Below are 27,468 nucleotides of genomic sequence, written 5' to 3'. Positions count from 1 at the left end.
ACCAAAGACTTGCAAAAATGGTACTAACAGCTATCTCGCTTGGCACTCAGCATTAAGATGTTAGTGTTAGGACTGGTCGGCCTGGTGTCATGATAATGTGAATTGGTGGGACATCATGCCACATGTCTGTGGCATGCTGCCCCAGTGCTAGACATCACTATAAACTGTTACACTGCAGACATCGTAGTGATATGACAGAAAAATTGTTAAAACTACGTTATCAAACCAAATCACAAACACACACTAACACTAATTACACTATTTTCCTGTCTTGAAACATTTTACTTTAATTTCATCTACAGCATAATATAATACATTTTTTGAACGTTCTGTACTTTGTTCAATCGATTATATAAAACTGCTGCTTGGAGTAGTTTTATGATCTTTATGCAAATAAAGTTTTAAATAAGTCAACAAACGGTTCGTTTTCTTTGCCCCATATGTACTTAAACAGCTTAAACATATTCTATCGAATTATTTGCTCCACACCAGCCGTTCAAAATAAATGTCCAGTAATTCTGCAAAAGTTATGTTTCCTCCATAATGATTTATCTCCCTTTGATCATTGTTTGCACTTTGATCTTACTCTTGCGTAAATCAAATAAAAAAGTTGGCCAGCAGAGTTATTATGCCATACCAAATCGGGTTCTTTTCGGTATATATATATATATATATATATATATATATATATATATATATATATATATATATATATATATATCGCTGCTCCATTAATATACCACGTGATTCATACATTATGTCATTAAAAGGAAACGAGACTTGCCAAATGCCAAGTTTCCTTTTAATGAAACATTTATACAAGGATTTATACAATTTATGGCCGTCGGACAATTTGATAGTGAATAATAAATCTGTTTTAATTATCCGAACCTAAGATTGAAACATATATTCGAATTAGAAGTGATGACGAACCAAATAATGTTTATGGAAGAGATATGTTCTTCAAAATTTCCAGTTTATAAAAGTGACTCCCATACATATACATATATAAAACACGAGTTTGCTGTATGTATTGGTCATAATACTGTTAAAATTGTAGTACCTACCAAAAGATGTGTACTTGGAATAGATTGAATATATTTGGTAACATATGTAAATACCAATAATATTTTATCTGGATGATACATACTGAGATAATGACATGTCCATATTACTATATTAACAGTTAATCCCTCTGTCATTTTGTTGCGCATGTGTGTTAGGATTGTCGGGAAATAAATGATCTAATGGCGGACCTTCAATGGTGAATGTGTTATTGGGTAAATCTGAAGATATTGATCCAGGACGTTATTATCGGATCCTTCAAAAACATCTGCATCATTGAGAATCCAGCTGACCTGTGACATCTGTCCACCTCTCATGAAAACCAATATTATAACAATTTTAAACATAAGTTATAAAATTTATGCAATATATCAGGGGTTGGCAACCTATTTTCATAGCGTGCCACGTTTTTCCGGATTAATTACAAAATGAACAAGCGCGTGCAACCAGTAAGAGAGTAACTCTTTTATAATCGAGATTTTTGGCTGCCCTTCGCGTGCTACACAAAACCTCTTGACGTGCCATCTTGTGGCACGCGTGCCGTAGGCTGCCGACCCCTGTATTATATCTTGCCACCGAAACCAGAAACATTCCACATTAGATACTCCAATCACTAGCATGCTTGCATGTGAACATTTATTTTTCTCTCCTATTATATTTAGTCCTTGTTCATTTCCCAGTTGTTTAGGAGCAAGTACTGATTCCTTTTTGACATCATGCGATACCTACGTATCACCATCCATAATCAGTTTATCTTACCTAGAAAATGACTTATTTCCTTCTTCGATTGCTTTTTGTAAAGGTTGAATACAGGTTTGTCCGCGCACGACGTATACAGCGTAGGGTAATCTTCAGCGATACGAACCTCTGGTTCCGTGTTTACGTATTCTCTGGGAGCTGGATTTACTTCTTCATCAGCCTCTGCAATCACGGGATCTTTGATTTTGTACTTTACGAAACAGGCGTAAAACGTTCTCCTTATCTTTCTACTTCGTAATCGTAATGACAGCCGAGTGTGGTTATTATGCTGAGTTCAGTCTGTGAGTCATCACTACCCAAATCTACTCTATATCTAAGCCCAGTACATCTGCTATATATTATATTTTATGCTTATTTCCGCGTCATCCCACTTCTTTCTTCGTTTCTCTGTCAGACTATGCAAATACAAGTTTGTGTTTTTTACGTCTTGATTGTGCCTATTGGTAATCTAAGTTTTCTTCACTGTTCTGTGTCCTTTTTTCTCAGTCAGTCATAGTCCAGGAACGTTCTTTCACCCAGTTACTTAAAACCTGCTTTTTTAATGAGATACTCAATTTTGCCCTTTAGTTCTTCCAATGAATTTTCAAAGCATTTTCAACACAGATTTCATTGGCACTTCAAACATATGTTTGTGATTGCATAACTGAAGCTACAATAAAAAAGAGGGACCTATGATAAGTGGTTAAGTAGTTTTCAAATCCTTTACTTTAACTACATTTGCAAAATGTTAACCATTACATTTTTATTTAAATGAGTGATACTAAATTTAGTTCATTGTCTGCAAGAGGGGGCAAGCCATAATGGGGGAGGGGAGCAAAGCCAGACTCAAAGGGACATATTGATATACTGCACAGAGTCCTCCTCCCGCTCCCGCTCACGTCCATGATCAGTAGTCACTACTTTCAGATGAGATGATTTTTAACAATAATTGTAACAAATATAAACGAAGTAAACACGTTCCTTAACTTTAAAGAAAATATTTTTATACATTTGCTGTAACCATAAGTATACAAACAGACTGGACACGTTAAGAGTCTCTGAACGTCATATTAATATTTTTCCCCTTTAAAGGCATTGATTTCAGTAAAAGTTACGTCAGTGATACTTCCGCATCATTTGGCTACTTGTACCAACTTGTTTATACGCCTTTTTGTTTGAACTAACCAACGAAAAGATCTTGCACAATATACATGGGAAGTGCTTGGTGTTTATTGCCTGGGTACGTTTGTTTTACTTCATTAACATCCAGTTTGTCCATCTTACCCATCCTACTTCCCTTATTCCTGCTGGCTTGAAGTAATCTGTGTTTTTAAGTATCGGCCTTAATTTTTCTGTTGACCAATAATTTTCAGAGATAGCTGCTATCTTAACAATTTTTATCTCACTCTGCTTTCGATCAAACAGAAATGCAGATTTCTCTCATGTTCCAAATACATGTATCACAATCATTGATTACTGTCATTTATTCTTTTAGGGTAAACTTAAGTTTCCGGAACATACAGTGATTAGCCGCTTCGGCAGCACTTTTACCAAATACGGGGAAACGTAACCGGAAATAACAGTATTTTAATGTGATAAAATGTAGTGTATATCCGTCCCCATATCGTGGTACGGACGATACAGCATAGGACAAACTGTACATAACTTATTTTGAAAAATCTTTTATATTTAAATAAAGTTACATAATCTACAGAAATTAATATGCTATTCAAATTGTATACCGAATATTTTTTTTCATTGAGCTTGTTCAAATTATTGTTACATTTGACAATTATAATAAATATGCATGGTTGGATTCGGGTTGGTCTTGTACAGCACAGAAATACATTAGGTTATTTGGTGCTGAGACAATAGAATTAAAATACCTTGCCATGGACACACTACTACATCCAATTTGGGCTGCTCAGATCACAGATTTGAACCCTTTAGGTCGCGAGATCGGCAAAATAGTCAGATAGCAACACAGTGTAGTGATGAAGTCAGGTTTTTCCTAATATGGTAGCTTGAATATTACACAAACTTATTATTTTGATGATTAACGATATCTAAAAGCACCCATGCATCATTATACATTTAGTATCATGAGATCAAAGTCGATATACAGTCTATGTACCTGTCTCTCTGGCATGTGTGTTTCAGTGTGATTGACGCGTAAAAAATAAAAAGATAAATAAATGAAAATGTTCTCATTATTTTATATCATAATACATGCTCTTGTGCAATAACACACCCTCGCAACGTGCAAGGTCTCAGTGTCTATCCTTCCAACTCTGGGGGTCGTTTTTTGGGCCTCCCTATTATTTAATTTCAATAATGTTTCGATTAAATTATTACTGTTAGTGATTTCATGATAAACACAAATCGAAGAAAAACATTCTTTTATTTGAAAGTCATATTTACGGAGTATAGTTTTGTAGTTTCATGGAGATAAAACATAGCAAGTAAATTATAACTCATCTAAACAATGTCTTTACAGCAAAGACACATACATATTGCTAAATGTTTAAAAAATTATTTTAATATTATATAAATTGTCCAAGAACACACTCTCTCTCTCTCTCTCTCTCTCTCTCTCTCTCTCTCTCTATATATATATATATATATATATAATAAAACTTTGTATACGACCGTATAATCTAATTTGTAAGTTTCATGCCAAGTGCATTAAGGGTGATACTACCCATACAAATGTGACAATGACGGTATGCGAATATTAATATAAAAAATAAAGTATATACTTTTCACATGACTGAGGTTGATAGCGGTGGGCATTATGTTGGTTACCGTTAACACGTGTATTTGACCTGGTCCCATTCTGAAGGAACTGTCTGTGCACGAAAATTTAGCGCAAGCTACAATTTAAAAAAAATAATCGAAATTTAGTTTATTTACTTTGAAAACACAGTATCATCATACTATATAATTTCTTGTTTAGGAGTACATGGTATGTATTCAACAATTACACTCTGACAGTTTGGTGATAACAGGTTTATGTCCCCAAGGTTATAAAATTTTCTACTAAGACAGATCCAACACAGAATATCTAATTTGGTTAAGCAAAGTCACTGACCGTCATTAAGCACTACTAGGGACATCAATCGTTTTTCTTGTGTTTATTCTTACACGAGAGTGTCACAAATGCGGATACCGTGGGTTCAATTCACCCCACCCCACCCATTCTCATCCTTACCCCTGACTTAAAACTTGCACGCAATTGGCGTGTGATGCACCTGTTGGTAAAGATCCAGGTCTGCAGAAATTATTTCCGTTTATTTGTAAGCTGCTTTCTTCGGTTCTGAACGGAAAGGTACACCTGTGGGTTTTTTTTATTAAGATACAAAAACTGTTTTTATATTTATTTATTTATTAATGTGCCCCCCCCCCCCATTTATGGATAATCAATGAATTCTACAGGTTCACATACAGTCTCCATTCTGTCCCATTTTGTCAAAGAAGATAAGGTCAAGGATACATGTAGAAACACATACATAAAAAGAATAATATCTCCATAATAATGTCTCCAGGGCCTGAACTTGATTTTAAGTAAAACGTATGTAGAACACATCATAAAGATAAAGTTTCATGCATAGAAATGTTAGATACATAATCCATTTGATGTCCGTTTATCATTTATTTATTTATTTATTTATTTATTTATTTATTTATTTATTTATTTATTTATTTATTTATTATTATTATCTGATTTGCACACAATTAACAACCAAAATTTTTTCTGCATTTAACAGTTTTTCTTCTATTTGGCAGTTATAACACTAACAAAATATTTGTAGTAAAACAAAGCTGAATATAAATGTAAAATGCCTTTTAGAGAATCTTGCTACAAATAAAATATGATCTAGCATTCGAAGGAAAACAATTTATCCCTAGCTTATTTTTCCTGAACAGTCGGTTGTTCCCTCTTAGCTCACACCATCCTTACCCTCCAACACAAATGCAAATTCCCAAAACCTGACCTATCTACCACTTGCATGCAGCTAATATACCTATACGACATGTTATTGTTGTCGTTGTAATGGGGTTAACGCCATTTTTTTCAGCACAACAAAGGCTATACATAGCGGCTAGTAGAACTGGTGGAGGAAGAACCGGGACTCCCCACCCCCAGGAAGAACCACCGACCGATAAGAAGCTACTGGCACGCCTTCTCATGTACCCACATTAGCCGAACCCGAGACTCGAACCCAAGCAGACAGAGGTGAGATGGCAATAATCTGAAACGGTGAGCGCTTAAGAACCTCCAGCCACTCGTGAACCCCTTTACGACATGTCAGTCAGAATTGCTTAGCATCTTCTAATCCAAGTTATCCGTATCCATTGGAAGAACTATCGGAATATACCTAGTATCACAACTTGTAGAAATTGTATCATGTTACATATTAAGGATCAAAACCTCACCTAGATATAGGAAATATACAGTAATTGTGAGCCAAAATATCTATAAAAAACTACTGCTTTGGTTTTACTCAAATTGTGAACTTACTTTTATTTTAGATCATGTAATAAGTCTATAATTTCTTAATATTTGACGCATTAGGAAATCATTTCGTATGTAAATGTGTATAGGTAGGGGCTTAGAGTAAATTTTTGAAATTTCTAAAATCGTGTATTTAAAGTTGTACTGGGCCGCTTGCCGGTCTTGTCTCGGGCCACATGTGATATGTTACGTGATAAAACCTGTTTTGCCACACTTTTGTAAGTAACAAGACGACTGCTGCCATAATGGCAGGACACGTGGACAGTTTTATGTAACGTATATCAATTTACTGCTTAATAACTTTTTTGCATCCTAATTGCTTAAAATTTTCAAAAGATAAACGTTTCGTTACAGAAAGTGCCATGCTAAGGACTATGTATAGTTATCTCCCTTCCTGCGATTTTTCAAGTTTTGGGGGTATATGTGAAACTTCAACAATCACAGCGTACGTACGTTTAATGTACCAAGAGCTATTGAAAGTTCAGACATTTGAAATTCTCTAACATCTATCTAAAGCGGTAATCATGAGTGAAATTTCTCCAAGGGAAGGTCTTTAACAATGTTCATTCTTTATTATTTGATAGATATTAATTTCATGCATTAGTAAAATATGTGAATTATACGAAAACATCACCACAGGATCTCGGAATTGTGTGTTACATCACGAGGTCAACGTGCGTTTGCTACAGATCAAAATAAACAACAGCTAAAAATGTTGTTCAAGTAAAATATTTTCATAATTTTTTTAAAAATGTAACCACAATAAACCTTGAAATATGTTTGCATTTAATTAAAGTGTGCCTCTTTTTTCTATTTGTTTTGGCTGCCAACAAGAACTTTGAGACCCTCCTACCCAAGTAAAAGCAAAAACGACGATGCTGTGATCGCAGGAATAGTTCTAGTAGTAGTCACTCGAAATAGATAAATCATGCTTAGTCATGTATCATGTATCGGTTCCTATTTTAGGTCCAGGGCCAGAAAGAAAACTGTTTCTTATGTAAAGGCCGAATATCTGCAAACACGAGTTTCAAGTGCTTAGTACATCTTGCAGCGACAAAGTGACCTTGTGATGTCCTTGAAAGCCTCTTATGGCGTCCGACAGCGAGTGATAATACATTAACTTAAACTGATTTATTTCTCAGAAATACAGGAACAAACAATAATCCTTTCTGATACGGAGATTATGTAAAACATGCCAGTTACACAATATCTGTAATAAATATAATACAACACGAACTTTCCCTTTAATTGTCTTACAACTGAGATCTCTATATACATGCTATAATTCACGCCTCCCACACCTATATGCAATAAATAAAATATAACACTGGCTTTCGTTTTAATTCTCGTACTGTGAATTTCAATGATATCGAGGGTCAATAAGAATCACAATCAATTCAGGGGGTTATAGTTCCGATTTTAATTTTTATGTTTAGACAGTATCTTAACATGAGGTATTGTAACAAAAGTCTCTCAGGGTGTATGAGGATTATGTTAAACTACATACGGACGTACGCACTCGGTATACACACGAACGAATGATGGACAATAACGATGAGGAAGACCAGTTACTGGAACAAAGAAATTTTGATGTTTGTTTTAAGAGATTTTATGTATTTCTGTGTTAAAGTTTTACAGGATCATCCAAATCTGGAACAAAGGTGTGATTATGGATCCCATTTGCTTTAACGGGATGATGCCCTCCGTTCTGGTATGAGTAATCAGGTATTTTTTGAGATACGGACTCCGCTTCGGCCTTAGCAGCGTCAGCAGCTTCAAGCTCATCCATTCTGCGCAGATCGTCCTGTGAAAGATGGTGTACAATACCTGCACCGTAAGCGTCTCCAAGTACGTTGATAGCAGTACGGAAACGGTCACTGAAATAATAATAATAATAATAATAATAATAATAATAATATAATGATAATACGGTCAGAATGCATATGTTAATTTGATTACTTATCATTGACACTGGAAGTAGAGTGTGTGTGTACATATATATATATATATATATATATATATATATATATATATATATATATATATATATATATATATATATATATATATATATATATATATATATATGCTTATTTCAGTGCTTTGCATATTTGTTGTATCTAAGTCTTGCCAATATGCCTCCGTGTTGTGCCTTGTAAAAGTTCGCTTGTTGGTACGTATCTTGTAAATTTTAATATGCCTGTAATATTGTATCTTGTAAATATTAATATGCTTGTAATACTGTATCTTGTAAATGTTAATATGCTTGTAAATGTTGTACCTTGTAAATGTCAATATGCTTGTAATATTGTACCTAGTAAATGTTAATACGCTTGTAATATTGTACCTAGGAAATGTTAATATGCTTGTAATATTGTATCTTGTAAATGTTAATACGTTTGCAATATTGTACCTTGTAAATATTAATATACTTGTAGTATTGTATCTTGCGAATATTGATATGCTTGTAATATTGTAACTTGTAAATGTTAATACGCTAGTAATATTGTACCTTGTAAATGTTAATATGCTTGTAATATTGTATCTTGTAAATGTTAATACGCTTGTAATAATGTACCTTGTAAATGCTAACATACTTATAATATTGTAAATGCTAACATGCTTATAATATTGTAAATGCTAACATGCTTATCATATTGTAAATGATAACATGCTTATAATATTGTAAATGCTAACATGCTTATAATATTGTAAATGCTAGCATATTTATAATATTGTAAATGCTAATATGCTTATAATATTGTAAAATCTAACATGTTTATAATATTGTAAATGCTAACATGCTTATAATGTTGTACTCTGTAAATCCTAACATTCTTATATTATTGTGCCTTGTACACGCTAGCATATTTATATTGTGTTGAGCCTTCAATCATATGAGTATACATTTGTATGTCTAAATATGCCGAGTCTCTTAATATTCAATAACGGTTGGTTTTGTATTTTATGACTGCGATTTTTCTTTACGCTTGCATGTTCTGTGTACTGATGTGTCAATTATAGCCGTTTAGAAAGCTCATTGAAGATTAAATTGATTTAACTTTACTTCTTTGACTTCTTCAAACATTAAAAGCACAGTCACAATGAAAAACGTGGTTAATTCAGTCATATCCTCTTCTCTAGCATCTAAATATGCGAATAGATAAAAAAAAAAATTAAAATAAAACCCGAAAACGAGTAAACTTTAACAAAACTAATAATTCAAAATAGACTCTTCTTTAACCTCACCATGGTTGTATGTTCGAACTTTATTTGATGTTATGACAAAGGAAAGAATATAGCTTACAGTAACCAATCAATTGCGATAATAAGAGTGATATCATCAATTGGAAGGTCGACAGCTGTCAATACTATCGCCATGGTAACAAGTCCCGCTTGCGGAACACCTGCTGCTCCAATAGCTGCTGCCGTTGATGTCAAACTAAAAAAAAAAGCAGAATATGTAAGTATTTTAACTCTTAAAGTCCAGAAACACATCACAGTGAACACGGTTATAGCCCATCTACACTAGGGTGGCTGTTGACGTTTGGGTTCCTTACATACACTTATTGCGCAGCACTATTTATTGAAAAGACACTGAAACAGAATAAGTGTGAGGAAATAGTTAGAATATTTTCCATCTTTACGACTGTGATTTTAACTTTCTTGCTGGTTACATGGTTACGTAAAGCTTATGACAGCTGACTAAACGCTTGGTGAGGTGAACAGCAGATTGCCGGCTGTGTGTTTATTCAGTAGTTAGATGGTTGAGTCGGCTAGTCGCTTCAAAGGAATTAAACTGTGTCGCTAAAAAGGCCAGATTTATGTGTTCATAGCTACATGTGAAAGATTCGTGCCCAAGCCGCGAACATCAAACGAGACGTACCAACCAATCGGGTTAGAGAAATTTAAATACCAACCAGTACGAGGAGCTAATGTCTCAGACACCCAAAGGGACATTGAAACATTGAGCCATTACCTGTGTAAAATGAATCAGTGGTTTCCTGACGTTTGAAAGGAGCAGAGGATACAAGCAGTATCAAAAATAATTCTTGGGAAAAGGACCACTCCGAGCGAGAGACTAGTAAATAAAGGCGGCAGAGGAATTGTACTGGTAAAGAAATAGAAAGCTTATACAGGTAGGGACTATATGTGTTGTTTGTGTGAATCGAAAATTGTTAGATTTTTGTATTATAACGTATAGTTATTTTATTAGGACATGGAACATAACATATCGTATAATTATTAGAGATTATTACATCACGGTGTATAGTTGAATCTATTACAAATTTAAATTGGGATGTGTATTTGCATTTTTCAGTACGTAGATTAAGAATTATGTGATGTAGATAAGAGTGGATTTGCTTTCAAATGTATTTACGTATTTCTGTGTATCACTATTATTCGAAGGACACGGGTAATGTGAAAGAATACCGTAACAAGGGTAGATTTCTGTGTCAGAGTGTAACATTTAGACGGCGTGTGTGTATTACGAAACTTCAATGAATAAGTAATATTTTTTGCATATAGAGCAAGGCGTGTATGGAATGAGAGACGTTAGAGTGTGAGAAGGCCTGGTAATGTGTTCGCCATTTGTCCGATGTTAAGTCCGTGAGAGAGTGGTAGATTACAAGATGAGTATAGAGAGAACTGGATGTAGGTCCCATATATTTTCTACAGGAAGCTCATAGGATGCACGTAGTGACTGCACTAAACTCTCAAGGGAGGAGGAGGAAGTACGATACTAGCATAGAAGGAGTGTGGAAGGAGGAAGTACAACGAGTATCACAAGAAGGGTGTATGAGGAGACAAGTACAAGAAACGACACAGGAAGAGGCAGGAGGAAAGGAGAAGGGAGAATAGGGGAAGAACGAATATAGATGAGTACAAGGGACTACTCACTGAAAGGAGACTCTCTCCCATTAAGACGTTAACTCTTATGTGATGCAATAAATAAGACATTTTTAACAGGTCAAATGAATGTATTAGCTTATGAGGGGAGTGTTATTGAACGATTTATATCCAAGAATCGCTTAAATAGTTTTATTTATTATTAATATTGATAAAATTGTTATATATGTTACCTTGAGTTGTTCATGTATTTAGGTTGTCAGCATTGCTAACTGGGGGCTCAATGAGTCATTCAAATTTTATATGTCTACCTCTCTGCCATATTAGTCCAAATGCTGTAAGGGGTTGTGACAATCAGGGTTTGCTCCATATATAATGAAATGGATGGCATTCGGCAAAAACTGAACTAAACAACATGGAAATGGTTTGAATTTATATGTTCGCAATTTTATTCATTTTATAAATATTACTACCACTTCGGATTTGACCATGTAACGTTTTGCTCTCAGCTGCGTCGGTGAAAAAACACTAGCTTCCTATAGCAGCGCGACTTTTCTCGGATACGGTCTCTTTTCAAAATTATTTAGAATAAATAAGCTGCATTGGAAATTGTCTCCAATTAAATACGTGTTCTTTTCCTGTTCATTTAAGTGAAAATAGCATTATGATTCACACTGTACTGGTTGTTTAACGGTGACATCAATTATGCATAAATGCTTAAGCTTGTGCTATTTTAACGTAAACACATATCACTTGTTTTTATTAGTCGTATGCCTTGAGAATCGCTCTCTGTGAAACAAACTATACTCAGGTGCGCGACAAGGGTTGCTTGTTGTTGTCAATGTGATATTTAAATATATGCAGCCGCCGCTACGCTCGATCCGTAAGGATATTATACATCAAAAATGATAAATTCTTAATTCGAATCGAGCTACAGTAATAATGCAATATGCGAAAATGAGAATCATAAGAAAGAAAATAAACTAGATAATTAGTAATTATATTTAGAAAATACTGTTCATGAAATGATATCGGAAAAGAGAGCTTATATATATATATTCCTGTTTCTCTTGTTTGTACAAATAGGAAGCTGACTCAAGACTCTCAATCTGGAATCCCACATGTACCTGACTGTGATGACCTGTCCGATATTTAGTCCGATTCCGTTGACTTGTGCAATAAATATGGCTGCCACGGCTTCGTATAATGCTGTGCCGTCCATGTTCACTGTAGCTCCTATTGGCGCCACAAATTTGGTTATTCTTTTATCGATGTTATTCCTAAATTCCAGGCACTCCATGGTGATGGGAAGCGTAGCGGAGCTGAAAAAACCCGGATATAAAATGAAATATCCTTATCCCTAATATAATCATTGTGTCAGCTGGACGTGATTTTATCTACACGGTTATAACATGTATAATTTTACCAGAGTTAAATTGATGTGTTAGGTCGTAGAGAAAATAATTCGGTAAGAATGTAATGTTTTGGAAAGAACGTCAAACAAGATTTGACATACGACCCATCCCTTTCCGAAACTTCAAGTAAAAATAAGCACTTTAGAGACAATCCTTAATTCAAAGGTGTCTTTCAGAGGAATACAGTGAGAATGATGATACATTTTAATGACATATAATTAACGTTGACGAATCATTTGGTTACCTAGAAGCAGTTCCCCAGGCTGTGAGAATCGCTTTCAGCATGTTGTACATGAACACAAAAGGGTTCTTTCTAACTGCAATAAGGTAAACAAGTGGCAGGACAATGAAACCGTGGATGAAAAGACCCGCCATTACTGTCAGGAAGTAGAAACCGATCTGCTCGAATATGGTAGAGATGTCGTCCATTTCCACAAGCTTTGCGGCCACGAGAAATAGTATTCCTATTGGGGAATACCTGCAACAAATAACAACATCGTAAAGTATTCTAATGCTCATGAATCATTGAATCTAGTTTGTGGCAACGACAAAACAATAATAAAACAACAACAATAAATTAGGTGACAATATAATCACAAACAGTTTCATCTCTACAGTTGAGAAAAGGTCTTCATATTTTCACCTTTACGTAAAATAGGTGTATGCTGTTAACGTGGGCCCATTCTTAGAAACAAAACTGTCGTTAACAAGCGAAAAAAATCGATCCTTCATTTAGTTTCTGCAAAGTTTTTCATGGGTATATTATTCATAAAACCTGTTTAGAGTGTAATATGTGTCTAATAAGTTCATATAAAAGACCCGTCGAAGTATGTAAGTGTATATACCGCCTATACTCGTTTATAAGTCGGTTCCAACAGCAAACAACATTGACCCTAATCTACCGTGCAAAAGGCGCCGGCAGATCTTGGCTTATGTTGTTTGTTCTACTGAGTACTCCTAACGAACTGTATTGACCGAGATCTACCAGCGCATTATGCGATGGCAGATCTGGGCTTGTGCAGTTTCCACAGTTGCTATTTGGATCCTACTTACAAGTAAGTAAAGACAGTAATACAAAAATACATATTTATGAATTATTAAGAAAATTATCCTCCGAATGATTATTGCCTAAATATATATTGCACCTTCCACGTAAAACTCTAAAGGCTAATAACTGAGGAATCTTTATTCCTAATTATTCTTCCAAATTAAGCTGGATTTTAAATTTTTATGTTCTTTAACTCTTCCTGTCAAAATTCATGGAATAATTTATGTCCAGTGATGTTCGTGACGTCCGCTAAATGGTGCGTACCAGATAACCAGCATGACCAGTTTCATTGTAGCATTATGGAGCGATTCAAAGAAGTCCAAGAGCGGTTTGCCATCTTTGCCCATTTTAGCGATCGTTATGCCAAAGAAAATGGAGAAAACCACGAGCCCTAAGATGTTCATTCCACTGGATGTTACTATTTGAGGGTCATCAACTTCAATATATGTAGCTGAAAATAGACGTTTAAGATAGCGTCAATAAAGGCAAAGTTTAAAGCTATCAACTGCACACATATTTAATGAAATATCATCCCATGATAAAATAAATTTTGAGATAAAATCAACGTAATATTTATCGCAAGTATGTGGTTTCAAATCAGACTGGAATGCGGATTATATCAATATAATATATGAGTGTGTATATACACCGATGTTAAGATTACTTCATTGAATATTTGATTAAAAATATATATGAACGTTTTATACAATGTACTTCTATCACGCAGACGGTAATTGGGATGGATGATATAAATTAGCTAGAACAATCCCGTTAATTTGTATTATCTAAGCTTGTATTTAACAAGATCCATAAAAAGTATGTAGCTGTAGGAAGAGATAAATGGAGCGAACGCGATGGTCTCTGCGAGAGATTGGTGTTTATTTTATTTACCCGTTGTAGCTGGTGTTTCTGTAGTAGTTATGTTCATGACAGACGCAGCAGCTGTAGTTGCAAGGGTGGTCATGTTTTCGGTGACATTGGTTACAGCTGGTGCCACTGTAGTAGCTGCTACATGGATTTTCAGTTTTTTCACTTCAGTACCTTGCTATAGAAACAAAACAATTCTTTATGCGAGCGAACAACAGAGCGCTTAGTTACTAAAATTCTGCACAGACTAAAATATTTTTATAACAAGAGATAAAAAAAAAATATTCTTAATCGCAAGCTGATCTAGGAACAAAACAAACTTGGTTCTCAGTTATGTACGATTGTTTAAGGTTTTTGTATGATCAACGATGCTTTACATTCAGTTATACAGGCAAACTTGTAAAACAGGGATAATACCAATGTATGCACATAGATAAATAGTTTTCTTAATAAAGTAGAAAATTATTAGAAAAAACAACTAACTACGAATTAAGTAGAAAATGATTAGAAAAAACAACGAACTACGAATTAAGTAGAAAATTATTAGAAAAAAACAACTAAATACGAATTAAGTAGAGAATTATTAGAAAAACCCAATGACCTACGAATTAAGTAGACAATGATTAGACAAAACCGGTCTTTTATATATTCCCAGAGTATTGGAAGATGCTGGTTTTGTCTGGACATAGCTGCTGTGACATAGACACATTTATATTCAAAAGAATTCGATCTGATGAGGGTATACTTGTCACTGAACCCGCACATAGTACATCATCTGTCCGGATATACAATTAAACTAATTGGCTGTCTTTGTCAGAATGAAGGAAAAAAATAATCGACTTAGTAATTTTCTTAAAATGATATGTTGTGTTTCTACCTCCTATCTTGATGAAATCATGTCACCGCTTCTAATGACACCACGACATGTAACTTAAGTACCGTCTTTAATCGCATGTAAGTTTGATACAAGTGCCAACTTGATAGATTCAGATAATGCCTTTTTGTAAATAATGATAAATTTTGAGATATAACTGTGTAATGATGGAATGCAATTATGCTATACAAATTATATTATAAAAAGCCGACAAAATTCCAATTCTTTCCAGGAGCCAGCAGCAGAAAAATTTGCATCATCTTTCAATGTATCACGTTGAAATTCCATTAGCCTTTAAAGAGTGTTTAAAGTATAGCGTCGTATTTATAGATTTGTGTCTCATCTAACAATTATCAATTATAGAGACTTGGTAAACAAACTATTGAATACCTTTTAAATGATCTTCAAAACATAACTTTACATGATGCATAGTTAAAAAACATCTCTGAGAGAGAGAGAGAGAGAGAGAGAGAGAGAGAGAGAGAGAGAGAGAGAGAGAGAGAAAGAGAGAGAGAGTAACCTTTTCAAAACAAGCTGATACAAGGTTGTCTGGAAAACAGTTTCTGAAATAAACGTATAAGAATGGGATGGTAAATTATTCATATCAACGAAATGAAACGTATTTCTCCACAAATACAATTTGGTCCCGTAATACAATATATATGTGGCAAAGAACAATAAAACCTCAACTTGAAAATAATGAGTAATGTTCAAACCGTTTTTTTTTTTTTTTGTTGAGTAGGTGTATGTTCGCCTATGAACGTGTGCAACACAAATTGTGTGTACCAATAATGTTTTCATATTCGTAAAGTTTAAGGCCGGAGCAGCATAGAACATGAGAAGTCTGCTACACTTACTATTGCTTTTGACATGTCATAAAAGTGCACACAGAAGTAAATGTGCGTAGCAGGGATGCTTCTGCATTCTTAAGGACCTTTCTCATACCACATTCTAGAGTGCCAGAAAATTTCATTCAAAGTATATAATGCTAAAAAAAATAAACTGTGTCAGAAACTCTCGATCTACAAATACACCCATTGTACCAGAAACTTCCATGCTACTAAAAGCCAAGTGTACCAGTAACTCTGACCGCACCGATGGCCTAGTGGTTAGAGCGTCCGCCTCGGATGCGGGAGGTCGTGGGTTCGATCCCCGGCCGAGTGATACCAAAGACTTACAAAAATGGAGCTAACAGCTGCCGCGCTTGGCGCTCAGCATTAAGAGGTTAGACACCGCTCCGGTGGCCTTTCGGTTTGAGCGTCCTCCTCTGAAGCGGGAGGTCGTGGGTTCGATCCCCGGCCGAGTCATACCAAAGACTTACAAAAATGGTACTAACAGCTATCTCGCTTGGCGCTCAGCATTAAGAGGTTAGTGTTAGGACTGGTTGGCCTGGTGTCAAGATAATGTGACTGGGTGAGACATCATGCTACATGTCTGCGGCATGATGCCCCAGTGCTAGACATCACTATAAACTGCCACATTGCAGACATCGTAGCGATATGACTGAAAAACTGCTCAAGCTACGTTAAAAATGCAAATCACACAACATTCAGAGGTTAGTGTTAGGACTGGTCGGCTTGATGTCAGGATAATGTGATTGGGTGGGACATCATGCTACATGTCTGCGGGATGATGTCTCAGTGCTTGACATCACCATAAACTGTCACAATGCAGACATCAAAGCGATATGACTAAATAAATTCTTAAAGCTACGTTAAAAATCGAAATCACACACACACACATACCAGTAACTCTGATACTACCTAAATCCACGTGTGCCAGAAACTTACATACTATTAAAACCATGTGTGACAGAAACTTACATTCTACTAAAGCTTCGTGTGCCAGAAACTTTGATGCTGCTAAAAACCACGTGTGTCAGAAACTTTCATACCACTAAAAGACATGTGTGCCAGAAACTTACATACTACTAAAACTTCGTGTGCCAGAATCTTTCATGCTACATTAAACCACGTTTGCCTGAAAGTTTCATACTACAAAAAGCCATGTGTGCCAGAAACTGTCATACTACTAAAAGCCATGTGTCAGAAACATATATTGTCTTCTATTTCGTCCAACATTTTTCCAAAAGCAGCTTTATAAAAAAAATGTGAATTATGACAATAGGTAACCCTTTGCTAATGCTACATGATGTTTAAAAGTGTCTACGTTACTGATTGCTTGTAATAATGATAAAACATGGAAACATACACAAAAATGTACTAATATCATATAAAATAAACAAGCATTATGTTCTCATTTAAATGCCACAATGATCATAGTCAACGTCTTGCGTAAAGCAATATATATCCTTTGCAAACATATGGATACATGTGCAACTGTTTCAGGTGATAACGTATTATACATATTCCACATTCAGAGCAGGCGGTAAAGTAACTAAATCATAAATTTAAAAAAATTGAAACACGAAATACATTACATTGCGCATGTTTTGCAGGACATTAAGCGTCGAGAATATTGTAGAAAAGCCTACAAAACAAAACACAGGAAATGATGTTACAATATTGAAAGGCTGTCATAGCTTTTTTTAGGCTGAACAAGTGGTTTACTTTCTTGTTTGGTGACGATACAGGTGTTGCATTATGTTGTGCAGTGTCAGACACTGGATATAACGTGTTGGACAGTTGACTTGGCTTTGTCTCTATTTTATGCATGAAGTACCAAAGCCAGTAAACATTAGAATATTTTATATAGACAAAATTCCTATCTGCTTTCAGCTGGTCCCTTGCCTCAACTTCTTTTATTTCAATCATTTCTTCTGTTATTTATATCTGATTTAATTCATATTTATTTTAATTTTAAATGCTTGTTTGTCAGCTTTCAAAATATATTTTCATTGTACATGCTATTATAATATAATATTGTTTACGAGATTTGGGAATTTTTTCAGAAAATCTGTTTGACCTAACTCTAATTGTAAACATCTAAGGCTGACTTGGTTCCAGACCTTAATTAAAAATTAGTAACAGTCCTGTGAACAAGTACTTTTTATTTATTTTCATTGTGGGAATAATAAGAATGAGATCGACGCTGTACTGTATACGTGACCCTCGACTTGTAAATAGCTTTTAGTGAAAGAAACAACTTTTTTTAATTATATTCTTGGAGTAAAATGATTGGTTTTTATCAAGGTCATACTGGGGCTAAAAACGTCTTATATGTAAACATGATCATGTGACCCTCTATTTCCCAATTCAGGCATTTCCGAAATTGCGCATTACTTAGTTTTAATAGTGATGCTTAGAGAAAGATCTCTCAGACTGGGCTTAAAACACTCGATGTCAATGTGTTATTTTGTTGTGTCAGTTTGGAGTTATTTTAATGTTATTCGAATTATTATGGATTCTTTTTTCCTGGAAATATATGTGTGATCAAACAGAATTCTTGAACAAGGACATTTCTTAAAATATTTATTCAGATTTCCGAAACCGGAGTGTTTCTTTGATTAATAATGCCTGAAGATAAAAAAAAAATACATAAGACGAATTCTTGTAAATAAACACGTAAAGTAAGACTTCCTCTATCTGTTCTGACTCATTGCCTTGTAACATACATCATTTAATTATTCAAGCTTTTTTCAATATCAAGTAGCATGCTCAGTAAAGTATTTTGTTTTTGTTTGATTCAAAGTTGTATTTTTTTTTCTCAAACAAACCTGTATCATTCTTTGCTTGATAGAAATCTGTTACACTTCATCAGTTGCTATTCCTTTCTCTGCTTCGGTAAGACTTCTTTCACTATGTTTTTTAGTTTTTTACTGTTCCATATCATATCAATTTGTGTGAATCGAAATGTGATCAGAGTATGAAGCTATGTGGCAGAAATCAGTTATAATTTGAGAGGAATTGTTTATTTAAAATATTCATTGTACTTGCTAAAGTGCCTTTCGACTTGTAGATTTATGTATTACTTTGCATAGATGTGATTTCATTCAAAGACATTTGAAATTTCATCGTTGTGTTATATCAGCGCATTCAAAACAATTGGAATCCATTCAGAACTTTCTTTATTTTTGGACTTGTGATAGGATATTTAGGATTATTTGGAATTTAATTCATCATATTGCAACTATCTATTCAATTTTCACTTTGCATTGTCTGGAAATAAATAGCTTGTTGATTTCATTTAAATCGCTGGTTTAACTTTCTTTCTGTTGCATATTTAAGACCTAGAGTCGTTAGAAAACTGTTTAGGGATATCAACAATTGAAGGTAAGGAAATAATAATTAACCAACCTAGGAACTAAATATTATATAGGTAGTCAATCAAAGTTACTTACGTAGGTAAGAACTGTAACTTAGACTAGTAGTAAAGCTCACGTACTAAATGAATATCACCAAAGGGCACTAATAGTCACTAAAATACATATTGGTACTTAAAGTCAATACCAAGCACTTGTTAAGTAGGTACTAAAAGTCACTGATAGGTGCTGAATGCCACAACAATGCAGCTATATGCGCTCTTAGTTTATTTTATATAAAAGGAAGTTTAACTAAATAAAATATTGCAGTAGACCAGCAGGAACATATTTGTGTCATTGGCGGAGCATATTTTAAAATAATTAAAATTAAGACGTAGAAAGCACCCTCAAGATAAATCTGCATGCGAATGTGAGAATAAAAAAGTTCGATGTCTGGGATTTACATAGTGTGTAAGTAAATAAAAGTCTGAACGGCGTAAGAGAATAAAACAAATGTTAAAAACACAAGAGCCTGACGAATAGGGAAATATTTAAAAATCCATTCAGTGAAAGTACGATTTAAATCATAACTAAACTGCAAAGCAATAACTGCAGTAGTTATTTCATAACAAACATGAACGTTTGCCGATTTCAAAAACAAAAAAGAAAACAAATAATTTTCACTATATAAATTGGAGGATTATTCACCGATGGATAAAACGGTTGACAGTTTGATGATATCAAATCCAAATAACCATAGACATTTTAAATATATGAACCGGATGATGTTTCCACTACCAAACAAATTAAACACAGTGCGCTCAATATACCAGTTCAACGTTCACCGATGGATAAATCGGTTGAAAGTTCAATGATTTCAAATGAAAGCGTCAGAGGAGCCAAGTGCAATAACATTGCCCACGGCGAGGTGTTAAGTATGGAGAATGGTGAGTTCAACAGCAAACTGAGGGAATACAAGATTTCGATCTTCGGTGAAAAAGCGGTGAAATAAATTTAAAAAGCAAAACAAACATCACGCATAAACTGGGTACGTGAACCACGAAATTATGACGCGAAAGATTGTGATAAATTAACAAGCAATTAGCAATGTCATTCTCATAAAGAGAGCAGTTTCAAAGTATATATCTTTAATTATTAATGGTGGAAAATGAAAAAGTGACAGAATGCAGTTTATGGCCGATATAAATTCATTATGTATCTATGATGAGATAGAAAACGTCTACAGATACATAAATAATAAAATCAAGTTTTATGGCAGGAGCGATTACAAGACAAAAGATATATTTAAGATACCGCTGAAAAGCAAAACATTCTTGTGCATTTAAAGGATGAATTATATGGTACACCTATCAATGAATTTTATAGATAAATATCTGTAAAAAATATTTGGAAAGGATCATGACGATAAAAATATATGCATTGAATAAAGGAATGTATGAACAAAGAGTATCATTATATATATATATATATATATATATATATATATATATATATATATATATATATATATATATATATATATGGTTTATTTATTGATAAAGAAAACCTTCGGCAAATGAAACTATTTAGGTCATATTATCAGGAAATCTCAAACATTACGAATATTTAGGTGGATTTGTCGACTCATGACGATAAGAGACTTTTAGTTGACAACACCAATGCCTTACCTTTTGGCTATTTATAATAGCACATTTACATTCTTAAATAACGGATAACGACATAAACATTTCTCTCGAAAAGAAAACGTGTTGGCATGGGCTTTTCTTTCCTCGATTAAAAGCATTAACCATACAAACCACAAAATTTCACTGATTTCGAACAGTTTTATCGAATTAAAGATGGGCATGTACATTCAGAGAAATTTTAAAAAATGCTGAGGTTCCTAGGAATATGTGATACATTATTACGCGTGAGTCTGAGATACCATTTCCATTTTTAAATCTGGAAAAACGTAAAATAACAACTCAACAGGAGTACCGAGTAATGTACCTCTGGTACACCTGCACTGCTGCAGGAGACGACGTTAATGCTTCAACAAAAGTAAAAAATGATAGGATATAACATATAAGTTCAGACAATTATGTGACAGAAGGTGTTGGGCAACCTTACAGAAACAATAAATACTGACAATGTAGAACGAAAGGTTTTTCCAGAGAGAGCACTCAACAAATCATGCGCAGAAGGGGCACGAAATCCAGGATGAAATAATCAAATCTGCATTACTCATGCCTTAAAATCACATTCTTGAAAAGAAAGTTTGAACAAGTAAGTGATGAAATAAAAACCAGTTAGTTGCAAAGGGTGAATTTCTGCTTGATTTGATTTACTAATGTAACGTGAGTGTTTCTAACATACGCGGTCTTTAACAGAATAAGAGTTTCTGACACAGTGGATTTTGGTTTTAAAAAAATTAGTAAATATGCTTGAAGAAGCTTTGCGAAGCAAAATTATTGGTGTGTATAATTTGATGGAAGTAAAACAAACACTCATGTTCTCTACCACTGGTATGTAAGTATTTTGAACATGCGCGTTCGATAACGGGATAATCGTTGTGAGTTGTTTTCCTGTGCTTTAGAACTACGATCCTGTCATACATACGTTTTTTGCACACTTTTTAAATGGGTGATATCTAATGGTATTTACTTGAATCCGATCATAAGACAGTCATTAAAGTAAACAAATTCTTCTCAGAAAGTTCCATTTCCAGACGAAGCTTTTGCTAAATGAGCCACTAAAATAACTACCGATAGCATTAAACCTGAAATCAGTGATACAAATGCCGCAAAATTAAATACAGGATAATTTACCTACCCTATTTAGAAAAGATTAATTCCTCTTATGGATTCATGTTTAATCAATTTCTGACATGAAACATTTTAAAGGGCTGTAGTTTATGCAGCTCTGTAGGCAAAACATTTTCTTGTCCTCTTTAATCTGTTGCTCATCATATTTATCAAATACTCTGTAGGTATAAGAGAAACGGACATGTAAAAGAAGAGGCCCGCCCTCCAAGATTGTTAGCTTTCTTCGCGTTCTCCATTTTTCATACTCACCTAACAGAAGCCTATTCTGTCATCTGAATATTACAAAGCACCTGTAGCATTTGTAAAATCAACGTAAAGTTTTTACCAATTTCACTGGATGAAATGGAGGTCACGAAATTATTTAGATACAACCAATACATTTGTATGCTCACCTGATTAAATCAAACAGAGCATCCAAGGGCTGCGTTTCCCTTGCCTTTCCCGATCTCTCTATTTGGTCCTTGGACTTGCCTCTGGTACCTGGTTGTATAGCGAGAACCAAAACGATTCCTTCAATGACTGCGGCAAGCGTTGTCGTCAGATAGTACACCACAGCACGCACTCCCAGTCTACCGGAAGCCCGGGTATCCAGTGACGCCAGAGATGAAACCAAACTGGAAATAATGAGTGGCAAGATCAGCATCTTCAGCATGTTCATCAATAGATCTCCAGGGAATCGCAGGTAGAAAATCTTCCTCTTCTCAGTTGGTTGCCATGTAGGGTCGGACCTTAACCCCAGCCCAAGGCCCACTCCAATCGCCAGGGCGACTATGATCAAAATGATGAGCAGGTTGTCAAGGAATCTGGCCATGCACTTTTGAGCTCTAGTTTTGTCGTCATTTTTGCCTGCCATGTTGGAACGGATGTAGTAGGAAATATCACGTTTGGAGTAGAGATGGGATGCTGTAATATGGAAAATAATATGAATAATTTAATTCCTTTTTTTCTCCTTAGTAACCGTCAGATACGTTTGTCGTATGGGGTGAAAATGGGTTCAAATATACACCTTTAAGTACAAATACAAGAACAGCAACAACAACACATTTTGACATTAATTTGTCGTAAAATAGCAAAGACTCGACAGGAACATAAATATTTAAAGATTTCCAGCATCTGCGTACCACTGGAGGTCATCGTTTAAAATATTCGAGATGACATCCATGGGCGAACATCTGTCTTGCATCTCAGGCATTCAGCCTTTCAAAGGTTTAAGTGGAAACGACTGAACAGACATGTTCTCTAGAGGCGAATATCTTTAAAACTTGGTCATTTCGTTTTTACCTAGCGATAAAAACAAAACAACCTTCTAGAAAGTATCGCGCAATTAAACACCATGTGTAATCAAGAATATAAAATTAAAATTAAAAACTATGTGCATGAAATATATTGTACTTAATTTTTTAAACTATTTGAAGATTTTATTTCTTCGTAAAGAGTACATATTTTAGTAAACGCCGTAACACTCCTGCCTTCAAAAAGAAGACAGCAAGTTGTCTCCATTCAATCAGTTGACATTATCTGTCTGTATGTTTAATTAACTAAGATTTACCGTCATGATTGACATAAATATATATCCCCAAAAGATGGACCTATTTACATTAAATAAACAGCAGAAAAAGTAGTAAGGAAAACAGAATATGTATATACATATTAAAACGTACATGAAATCAAATATAAGATGGACTCAAGATGATCTTCCGAGTTGGGTTATTGCTTCATAGAGGTGGGATTATCTTACCATGATTTGTAATTTCTGGTTGGACAATGCGAGCCAATATCTTTTAGAGTTTTCTTAGAATTGAATCTAGTATATATAATACTTGTATTATTTTATTCTCAAATATACAATTCATAATTAATATTTTATATTTTACTTCAGGGTAACCATAACAATCAAGAATTAGTTCCAAGTTCTCCATGTAAATCATACGAATCCTTTTTTACATATCCCCTTCACTTCCTCAGTAGGATCCTGACCGTGGATTCACAATCGGTTATATAGTTTGTGTTCTTCTGCTGTAACTGCATTAAAAAATGTTGGTAATAATATATTTTAAAATGTCACTCTAATCGTAATATTTATATATATGACCTTATGGTAAAGAGTACATCTGCATCGTGATCAAGTTTTCTGTTTCCATTTTCTCAAATGATTCAACCCATAGCCTTACAGTGGGTTACCTCCCTTAGCTAGGATACACTTACTGCTATACCACTAAGTGGTGGAATGGAACTAAGATAAAGCCCGACGCTTTGGTAACGCGTCAAGCACAGATTACACTGCATTTGCTACGAATACTTTTCTCAACAATGGCTTTAGTGCAAAATGAGATGATTTTGACCAGTATGTAAGAGGAAAAGTAAGGAATTTTGTGTTTGTGCTGACGATGTTAGAAGATAGCAAGGTGGCGTCACAATATACTGATGACATCACAATAAGAGTAAAACACAGTCCGGGCCCTTTGATTTTGACTGGATATCAGTTTGTGATAGATGCAAGGTAGGAACCAGCCTGTGTGCTAGTGTATCTAGGTTCGGGATCGATGTACTTAGGTTTAGATGACTCAAAAGACAAAACAGTCTGAAGGCAGCGATATCTTCTGAAGTCGTGTGAGTTGTCTGGAGCAGTAGTCTGTATCCGGGGAATATATATATATATATATATATATATATATATATATATATATATATATATATATATATATATATATATATATATATATATATATATATATATATATATATATATATATATATATATATATTCTTCCCCTTCATCCACCGATTTCACTCTCTCTCTCTGTTCACGATACAGATTTTCTGATGCTGACAACAAGAAAATATCTAGCAATCTAAAAATCAAATCACTATGATAATTATGTTGTATTATTTACCTGTCAAATTTCAGTTATTTTAATCAAATAACTATCCTTACCTGAAAAAAGCAGCACATGTATTCAATATTTCAACCCTTTTATTACGAATTTTATCCTCTTGTCCTGAACCAAGCTGCATATTGATCAGCTGATATACGCACGATCTCGCAGTTTATGGACGATGCACTTGAGACAACAATCACTCACTTTCACTACAATCACTTTTAATAACACGAACGTTTAGACGCTTGGAGGCAGCAAACTTGTGTATGTCGCTGAAAGACTCTCTCTCTCTCTCTCGGAGTCGATGAATCAATCGATGGGTGAATGAAGCAGTGCACCAACTACGGTACGGGATGAATTTAGCGAAAAACTGACGTCTCTAACCATATAAATCTAAAACCATGTAACTAGTTTGGAACAGAAACGTTATTGAGCATAGTCGATAATGTTGTATGCGTTGGACTCGTTACCAGAATAACGAGGGCTCGTTTACCACCATGGAGTCTGCCCGGATCGGTTACAGAGCGTGTTTTTGTGCAAGGCACTATGAGGTTCGAAAAAGTGTTCAAAGTCCACCAAGATAGCATATATTTGTTTTAGATTTTTCGATAAAATGCGTGAAGATGTGTCGATTCGTAAAATATAAATGATTCTGCGGAGATGCAGAGTACGGGAATCAGACCTTAAAGTAAGAAATCATACGTAATAGAATTCTTCAAGCGTTTAACGCACGTAACGTACACTATTAAAATTAAGGATCTTAACACGCACAACTTTTCTTAAGCGTGAAACTATTACCAGAAGGTGAATTTATGCGGAAAACTTTGTGCGCACGAATAATAAACAACTGATAACGTACTAACAAAGCAGTTATAAAACAGTATAGGAATTATATAAGCTACAAAAACAAAACAAACACATAATACGATAGCTAAGAGAAAGCACGAATTACATGCTTGGTCTACAGAGTAAATCTTCTGCAGAAGTGTAGAATAATAAAGATAAAAAGTAAACAAAACAACCAAAAAACAATTAGATAAAACACAGTAACAAAATCTGCAAGCTACATGGGTGATCCATCTTGGTGTTAGCAAATGTAAATGTTTATCAGAAATATTTGAAAGATGTTCATTGAGAAAGAGAGTTATTCGTGCGTAGAACCAAATCAAATGTTGGGAATAATTTATAAACTATTTTTGAGTACTTAAAACCATGTTGTCATAAAAATAACAGTAGCATTAAAATTAGTACCAAGAAAGTTAAGATGTAAAGCATCATTGATGAAAGATATAACACAGTTGTGTACAGGTGTGCCAAAATAGCATTATGTGAGCATAAAATATTAAAAATCAACATAATCATATGTTCCAAGCTTAACGTAATGTAAGCCTGAAATCTAGACATGATTTGTAATAAGGTTAGCTGGTATCAAGTTTTGTTTTATAATGAAACATTTGCATTAGAAAGATCAAAGCTTACCTTGTATAGACTCCAAGCAACTTTACATTTGGGTTTAAACTATTGTCGCTATAATTGTTAAGGTCATGTAAACGTTAAAGTTTATTAACACCTCAGATGTATACCTTTATACTCGTAACATAGAAGACATCGCGCTGCCCGGACAAACACCTTTATTCGTTAGCAATTGCTGTTATCGTGTTAGCCCATTAATACTCCATGTTTGTGACAAATTCGCGCTTTTTGAGAAAAAGAATGAAAAGTATATTAATAGTTGTTAGCAACAATTACATCGTATGTAAAAAGGAAAATATATGGACACAGAAATCTCTTGAAAGTCTAGGTTTTAAAGATTCTACATTTAATCATGGGGCGCACATCGCTCCACTGAACGAGCATTCATTTTCAAGCTGCAACTTTTGGATATTTGTTACCGTACTTGTAGAGAATCGAGCAGAGTTGGAAATGTCACAACTTCTCCTATTGCACTTTGACATATTTTTAAAAAAAAACATCTGCTATAGCTCTGACATCATTTCGAGGTGCTCGTTCACTCGTTTATTTGGGTGCTATGAGTCCTTGGCATCTGAGAGATTTATTACACTTTTCCGTTTTCATACAGTGTAATTGTTGTTTAACAATGTACATTCGCCTGAATATCTGTCTCGGACCTTGACAGTTCAATCAATCTTCATGGTTGCGTTTATGTTATGCTTGACCTATATTGATAT

At 34.5% G+C, this 27,468-nt stretch overlaps 1 protein-coding gene across 6 annotated transcripts in view; it reads right to left on the bottom strand.

The window, feature by feature from the left end:
• Positions 1 to 4,187: 4,187 nt before the first annotated feature.
• The window catches only part of LOC149807554 (excitatory amino acid transporter 3-like), a 74,423-nt gene continuing 51,142 nt past the window's right edge, over positions 4,188 to 27,468 (bottom strand). For all 6 annotated transcript variants that reach the window (XM_089967670.1, XM_089967687.1, XM_089967697.1 and 3 more), the window contains 8 exons: positions 22,793 to 23,303; positions 15,895 to 15,937; positions 14,525 to 14,678; positions 13,898 to 14,084; positions 12,830 to 13,063; positions 12,298 to 12,492; positions 9,627 to 9,761; positions 4,188 to 8,196 (listed from right to left, as the gene is read on the bottom strand). In XM_089967670.1, the coding sequence (XP_089823796.1) occupies positions 7,944 to 8,196; positions 9,627 to 9,761; positions 12,298 to 12,492; positions 12,830 to 13,063; positions 13,898 to 14,084; positions 14,525 to 14,678; positions 15,895 to 15,937; positions 22,793 to 23,253 (1,662 nt within the window). In that variant the 5' untranslated portion in view covers positions 23,254 to 23,303 and the 3' untranslated portion in view covers positions 4,188 to 7,943. The remainder of the gene's footprint in view (positions 8,197 to 9,626; positions 9,762 to 12,297; positions 12,493 to 12,829; positions 13,064 to 13,897; positions 14,085 to 14,524; positions 14,679 to 15,894; positions 15,938 to 22,792; positions 23,304 to 27,468) is intronic.

The sequence above is a fragment of the Sinohyriopsis cumingii genome, chromosome 1 (assembly GCF_028554795.1).
Source record: "Sinohyriopsis cumingii isolate HCF-2022 chromosome 1, ASM2855479v2, whole genome shotgun sequence".
NCBI classification, from domain to species: domain Eukaryota; kingdom Metazoa; phylum Mollusca; class Bivalvia; order Unionida; family Unionidae; genus Sinohyriopsis; species Sinohyriopsis cumingii.
This window is presented reverse-complemented; position numbering and strand designations above follow the sequence as displayed.